The sequence below is a fragment of the Hippoglossus stenolepis genome, chromosome 5, assembly GCF_022539355.2.
Source record: "Hippoglossus stenolepis isolate QCI-W04-F060 chromosome 5, HSTE1.2, whole genome shotgun sequence".
NCBI classification, from domain to species: Eukaryota; Metazoa; Chordata; class Actinopteri; order Pleuronectiformes; family Pleuronectidae; genus Hippoglossus; species Hippoglossus stenolepis.
Genome location: NC_061487.1, coordinates 24309995 through 24317169, shown reverse-complemented (window position 1 = coordinate 24317169; position 7175 = coordinate 24309995). Strand labels below are relative to the sequence as shown.

Sequence of the window (7175 nt, the reverse complement as noted above, 5' to 3'; positions counted from 1 at the left end):
AGTCCCACAATTGGGAAATTTGCAATAGTACAGCAGCAAGAGTCAAGGATCGGCATCAGTAAGTAATAAAAGTAAGTTAGTAATAAGTGTGAGGAAATAAAAAGGAAATCTTATTTTATATAAAAGAAAATATTCAAAAAATTATAGAAAAATGTGACACACACACACACACACACACACACACACACACACACACACACACACACTTACTGTCAGTGCAGTTACAAACCACATTTCCCACAATGCTCCACTCCCTGACGTCGCTGAGCTTCCGCTCCCCGGTCAGCTGCCGGAAGTGAGCAGCGCGGGGAACAGTTCAGTGTAAAGTAGCTTAGTGAAGACGCGGAGCTGAAACGTGAAATGTTCGCGAGTTAACGCAAAATGAGACGAGTCCGCTTCTCTTAGCATTATGTTAGCTTAAAGGGCTAACAGCGGCTAGCACACCTGCTGCTTTTTTACACAGCGCAGCTAGCTAGTTGGAGGCTAGCTGCGTTGACCTGTCATGGTCCTGAGGTGTTCTCACTAACAGAGGAGATGGGGGACAACGATGGAGAGGACGAGAGGGACACACCTGAGGACTCACCTGAGGACACACCTGAGGACACACATGGGCTTCCTATGGAGGTGACTCACTAACACATTCATTACAATGCTTTTTTATATAAATACTTTTCCCTCCTCAGAGACAGTCCATCCCTGCTGGATCAGCCTGTATCTTATATTATATCTTTCTAGTCAAAAGACAATAATGAAAGTTATAAACAAATTTTATTTATTTGCACAATTACAACAAAATACTTCTAATAGCTGTTAAACACATTATACACACAGTGCTGGGGATGGACTTATTGCAGGCTTCTAATTAATTAAAGGTAAAATCTCACCATGATAGAAAATATTAAAATCCACAATAACATAAGTATAATACAATCAAAGATAATGTCTAAATTAAAACAACAGATGTGTATAAGTGCATTCAGATGTACACATAAGTGTGTATTTAACACACTTGTATTCCTGAGCTGTAGTACTCACACAATGAGTGAAACAAATGAGACGCATCCATAGACCAGAGGTTCCCAAACTTTTCAACCCCCCCCAGAAATAATCATCCTCGAGACCAGTGATCCCAGTGATCCCAGTGATCCCAGAGAATATTGATTTACATCAGCACATGTCGCTGTGTTTCCTGTTTTCCTGCCGCTAATCTGTCATCATCACTTCAGGGGTCACATGGAGACGCAGAAAATCAGCAGGCGGATCATTGTTTGCATGATTTTATTTTAAATTGAACCAGTTTGCTTTAGCGTTTGGAACAATCACAGCTCAAATGTGATGTTGACGATTGGATAGAACAGCAGTTAAATTGTGTGGTGGAACGTTTCTCCTCCAGCGTCGGTAGCTGTAATGTAACCCAGTGTTATATTTCTACCTCCTGCTGTAGATCATCGTTTACATCCTGAGTTTCCTTCATGCGTCGGACAGGAAGGAGGCCTCACTCGTCTGCCGCAGCTGGTACAGCGCCAGCCAGGACCTGCGCTTTCAGGTGATTTGCTCAAAAGACACCACGAGGACCACAATGCATGAGACACAGTCTTCATGAGCAGTTACGCTTGAGGGCAGAGTTAACTTCCCTCCACCGCTGTCTCTCTCTCTCTGTTTGTCTTTCTGTAGAGGAACGTCACCTTCTGCTTCCCGGCGTCCGCCTCGTCCCTGGAGCTGGTCAGGTCTCTGGGCAACAAGTCCTGCTGCAGCCTGATAATCAGCCAACTCGATGGCTTCAGTATGTCCCGATCGCTGCTTCTGGAGGTGTTCAACAACTCATCACTACTTTGTTAAGCGTGAATGTGGATAGTATTTCTGTCCATGTGTCCTGACAGTTTGATTATCAAATGACGTCTTCTTTTGACCTACATTGGTCACACGCTTCTTTGTGGGTTGAGAGAAGTCCCCGACCCACAGGGCTTATGAAAGCCCTGTGATCTTATTCATCTCGTAAACAAAATGCCTCCAGTAAAAAAAGGAAAAGTCTCTCCTCCTTAAAGACAAACAATAAATTTGTATTCTTAAATTTACATTATCGCGCTCACTATTGTAACTTCCCATCACAATGACCAGGATATAGCACAGTCACAGTTACACGTTTTATGGTCCAAAGTCCAAAGCAGCTGCAGCGATTACTTTACAACCCCCATTGTCCCGTATCACTGTGCGTGTATCTCTGTGTGCTCATGCAAATGTTGAACTTCCCGTTAAAAACTTGTGCCTAACAAGTTGCAAAACTTTAACCGTTGCCTAAGGACGAAGTATAACCCACCAGTGTTTACTCAGCGTGTCAATGAGAGAGTTGAATTATTTGAGGAAGTTAGGTGACATTGTACCCATAACATGCACTCATGTCATGCTGTCACGCCCTGGAGGTAAGAGGCAGTGAATGAAACTGTCCCTCCCTCCTCAGGTGGGTCTGAGCCTGGGCTCCAAACTGGAGAGCTTGGCCCTGCCTGGGAGCAGCGTGACGGAGACCTCCCTGCTGGCCCTCCTTCCTTGCCTGACCTCCCTCCGCAGGCTGGACCTCAGGGGCCTGGACAGCCTCTTCATGTCTGGAGCGTTCCTCTCCAGGGAGGAGCACCGACAGCAGGTATTCTTCATCATGCAACAGTAACAGATCTGGAGAGCTGGACCGTCCTGCCAACAAACCATTCCCACCTCATGTACATGTTAAACTATCTTGCATATAAACTCTGTAGATGAAGTAAAATAGTCACTAGAGCGTCCTCCACCAAGGCAGAACAATCCTACACATGATTTTCTAGATCTTACAGTTGAAAAGAATCTGCCCCTTGATCCACATCTTCTCAGGCCCAGGCCCCATCCCTCCACCATGTTTGGCGTTATTTGGTTTAGTAGTTTTTGTGTAAGCCTGCTGACAAACACTTTTATTTAGATCTGCACACACTGATCGATATAAGTCCCAGCTAGGCAACGCTAGTCTTTAACTGGGTTTACTTACTGCAGAAACCCTGGATTCAGGCGTGTGTGTTTTCTAACAATAAAATAATAATTAGCCATAAAGTTAAGGCATTACAAACTTTATCTGTTAACATTTGTGTAATCCTATTTTCCTGCTTTATAGCTTAGCCATGAATCAGAATTATTAGCTCACGTTATCTGTCGTCACCTGAGAAGTAAAGGCGTTGGCAGTAATAGATAATCATGAGTGTGGCTGGACGTTGCTCTCAGTATTACAATGGATTATCGTCAATGTGTTTCCATGACTTTATTGTTTTAATGGTCCATTACCAGGTCAAACCTTGTTCTCTCGTTCCAGGTCAGGTCGGCTCTGTCTGGCCTGGAGGAGCTGGACCTGTCCGACCTGCGCTACCTCTCCGACCTCACCTTTAATCGGCTGACCAGCTGCACCCCGCGCCTCCGCCGGCTCTCGCTGGCCGGATGCCACATCGCTTTCGAGTTCGACCCGTATCGGGGGTGCCCGGTGGGGGCCGTCGAGGACTCGTCGGCGTTACTGTCGCTGAGGAACTTGAGGCGGCTGTTGACGGAGCAGAAATCCACACTGGTGGCTCTGGACCTCAGCAGAACCTCCATCACACCCGAGTCACTACGCACTGTTGCACAGGTCAGGATAACTCAAGTCAGAGTAAATCTAAAGACATATTTGCCAGATTATACAGAAAGAAAAGTCTGAATTTGCTTCAACAATTGTGGCTTTCATGATTTTAGTATCTCCTTTAACTTCTTTGAGGAAAAAGAACATTTCTCGATATTCCCTCTGTCCCAGGTTCAGGATCTGGTCTTGGAGGAGCTGTGCCTCCAGGGCTGTAAGGAGCTGACCAACTACTCAGTGGAGGCTCTGGTGAAGCACCAGCCGAGCATTCAGAGACTGGACATCAGTGGCTGCACTGAGCTGACCAGCAGGTCTGTGGAGGCTGTAGCTCAGGGCCTGAAGTCTCTGACGCACCTCTCCTTGTCCCGCGACTGGAGGATCACTGAGAAAGGTGCTCGTAGTGTATTTCTGTTTTTGTGTATCTGTATTCCTGACACCACACAACACTTTGAACAACAGCTACTCTTAAAGGCCCAGTGTGTAGGATTAAGAGACATCTATTGTCAGTTCATTGGGATATTCATTTTCACCACTAACCTAAGGAGCCTGATCAGTCATGGGTGTTTGCTCTATCCTATCGTGTTAGGATTAATTAATTAATACATTAGGATTAATTGGGAGGGAACCACTATCTGCGAGAAAGTATGAACACGTGAGCATGAAGGTTCCATGTTCTCCACAGGCCTCGCTGAGCTGCTGTCTGTGTCGTCCCTGAGGAGTCTGGATCTGTCCGAGTGTCTGCACGTCAGCGGATCAGAGATGGTGAAAGGCTTGAGGGAGTCTGGTGCTAGTAGAGCTCAGCTGGAGAAGCTCAGCCTCAAGAGCTGCACCTACATCAGGGTCAGTCAGTGTCTGTGTGTGTTTTAAGCACATTTGTATGAGAAATAAATGGAAAATAAACTTGCTTTTCCCTCCTCTCTTCAGGATCTTGCAGTTTTCTCTCTCACCCAGCTTCTCGGGGATACTCTCTGTGAGCTGGACCTGACCTCATGCGTCAACATGACAGACCTGTCTGTGCGCGCTATCGCCACCTACCTGCACAGGCTGGTAATTTTGAGGCTCGGCTGGTGTAAAGAAGTGACAGACTGGGGTTTGCTGGGGATGGTGGAAACGACCAAGTGTGAGCCTGAGGAGGAGACGGTAAGAGCCTCAGAGAGATGGAGACTGTTAGAGGAGTAAAGCAGAGCTTCTCTTATTCTCTCTTAAAGCACAATCTTCTCAGTGAAAGCTGCCATCGCTGTTGTAATGATATTCTATTCAACACAGGAAGACAAGGGTCCCAGGTTCACCCGAACCTTTGGCAACATGGGCTTCTTCAAGCCTCCTCATTTGCCTTTTGAGGAGCGGCCCAAGCTGGTGACACAGAATGACCTGGAGCAGTTCAAGCAGCAGGCCGGGGCGTCGCTGTTAGCTCTGAGCCGGCTGCAGGAGCTGGACCTCTCCGGCTGCTCCAAGCTCACTGACAGCAGCATCACACAGGTGAGAGACCGAGGAGACCAGTGTTTCAGGCTACGTCCATACTACTACCTCTTTGTTTTAAAACATATTAACTCGCACTACTCGCTAAAACGGAGAAGTTTGGAAGCACTGCTGTTCCTGTTTTAGTTTGGAAACAAAGATGTGGACACTTCCACTGCTCCCTGATTGGGTCTTTTCAGATATGGCGTAGTCTTCACTGATTCGTCAGCTTCCTAGTACATGACCGCCTTCCGTCAGAAACAACCAACATTAGCGTGGCTACCTATATAAAACGCAACATGGATAAACAATTACAAGCGTTGCTGACCCACTTGTCTTAGCTAACAGCTCTTGTGCAGTTAAATTCTGCATTTAACAATGATACAACTGCTAACATGTGTTAGAGACGAGCTGTTATTTGAGCAATTTCTGTTTACTCTGGCTCGCCCATGTGTTTTCAGGTGTGTTAGTATGAAGAGGGATTCAAACTGATCTGGAGCTCTAAAGCTCATGTGAACAGAGATTGTTTTATTTTGAAAATGCCATTTTCCAAAAATGTATTATGATTTTAGCCTCAGTCTGGAGCAGGAATATTTTAAGAGCTAAAAACGTGACTTAGTTTATGCGGTTTCTGTTCTTCCCAGGTGGTGCACCACCCGGACCTCCGACGTCTGTCTCTGTCCATGCTGCCAGAAATCAGTGACGACAGCCTGGTGTCGGTAGCCTGGCGCTGCCGCAGCCTCACCAGCCTGTGTCTCAGCAACTGCCCGGGCATCAGCGACCGTGGAGTGGCAGAGGCTGCACCGTACCTGCACAGACTCCAGCATCTCTACCTCTCCGGTTGTAGTAAGATCACGGACCGGTAAGTGACACACAACCACACGTCTGCAGTGCATGTAGCCATCGATTTTTAAAAACGTCCATTCCTGAGCTTTTGACCTTTTTGAACTCCGCAGATCCTTGTTTCACCTGGCGCAGCACTGCAAGCGTCTGAGGACTCTCGACATCTCACGGTGCAAAAACATTTCCATAACAACATTGGACCTCCTCCAGTCACAGTTTCCCTTCCTGGAGAATGTCCAATACAAATTCATAGGTGGGGCTGATCCCACTCTGACACTCTGAACGACCACTGGACATTTCAATAACAAAGACTGCAAACCAAAGCCTGCTCCGTGATTGAGCTTCTGCACATTTCAGCAATTTGCACAAGAACTGAAGTAAGTGTTGTTTTAGTTATAAATTATTGGCCAGGAACAAACCAATGAGGAAACACCTGTTTTTGTAAAGTTTAACTTGCCTATGCTCGTGCTTGGATTCAAACCATAGACTGTAAGTAAAAGATGCGTCTCTACTATACGCAGATGATGTCATTTGGCACCAGAGTCTGCGCCGTAGCGATTGATGGATGGAACATTTTACCCTATTTTTACATTATCAAATAACTTATTAAAGAAAATACGGACATTATGTGGTGAGAACGGCTTAAAATCACAGAAACCATATTTGAGAAGAATTTATTTGACGTTATCTTTGAGTTTTTAGTTTGACCCATGCCCCATCTGCTAACATGGAGGAGGCAATCAAACACCAGGTGGCGATCAAGGCGCGTTGGGGAGCAAGAAGTATCCAACAAAATCAAGAGAAGTGCTGTGAAGTGAAACACAGCTCATGAAGAAAGAAGAAAACATTCTCAGTGTCTAAAGTGAATGGGAATTGTTTTCTGGCACATTTGTATCTAGATGGTAAATGAATTCCAAATATTCTGCTTGTTATATTGTAGAATAAGAAGTTTATTTTAACATTCTAACTTAATTATTAATATATGTAAGAAAGTGAATATATATTTACCCACATAGATAACATTTTACACCACTTTTGTTCAATGTCATTTCAATGTTTTCTCTTCACGTTGACCAATTTTTAAAAATTTTGCTTTGACTTGATTTAAATGCCGGCTCTTGTCCACTGTAGCTTTAGCAACGTGATTTTGATTTTTTTAACAACAACAAAGGTAGACGTGTAGATCAAAATGCTGATTTTATAAATAAACCATAGTTGGCAAATATGCTATGAAAGAAACACACGTACTGTT

At 45.1% G+C, this 7175-nt stretch overlaps 1 protein-coding gene across 1 annotated transcript; it reads left to right on the top strand.

Annotated features, from left to right (window-relative positions):
- The first annotated feature begins 267 nt into the window (after window positions 1-267).
- On the top strand, window positions 268-7162 carry lrrc29 (leucine rich repeat containing 29). The gene is made up of 11 exons (XM_035157011.2): window positions 268-624; window positions 1445-1546; window positions 1675-1809; window positions 2459-2638; window positions 3329-3634; window positions 3797-4013; window positions 4305-4462; window positions 4547-4762; window positions 4889-5101; window positions 5725-5942; window positions 6037-7162. Exons 1-11 carry the CDS (start codon window positions 535-537, stop codon window positions 6203-6205), a joined length of 2004 nt encoding a protein of 667 aa, XP_035012902.2. The 5' UTR covers window positions 268-534; the 3' UTR covers window positions 6206-7162.
- The last annotated feature ends 13 nt before the right edge of the window (window positions 7163-7175 follow it).

Coding starts and splice junctions, on each gene's coding strand:
- lrrc29 (XM_035157011.2), top strand. CDS start 535: ATGGGGGACAACGATGGAGAGGACGAGAGGGACACACCTGAGGACTCA. Junction 625..1,444: donor CACATGGGCTTCCTATGGAG/GTGACTCACTAA, acceptor CTCCTGCTGTAG/ATCATCGTTTACATCCTGAG. Junction 5,943..6,036: donor TGTAGTAAGATCACGGACCG/GTAAGTGACACA, acceptor TGAACTCCGCAG/ATCCTTGTTTCACCTGGCGC.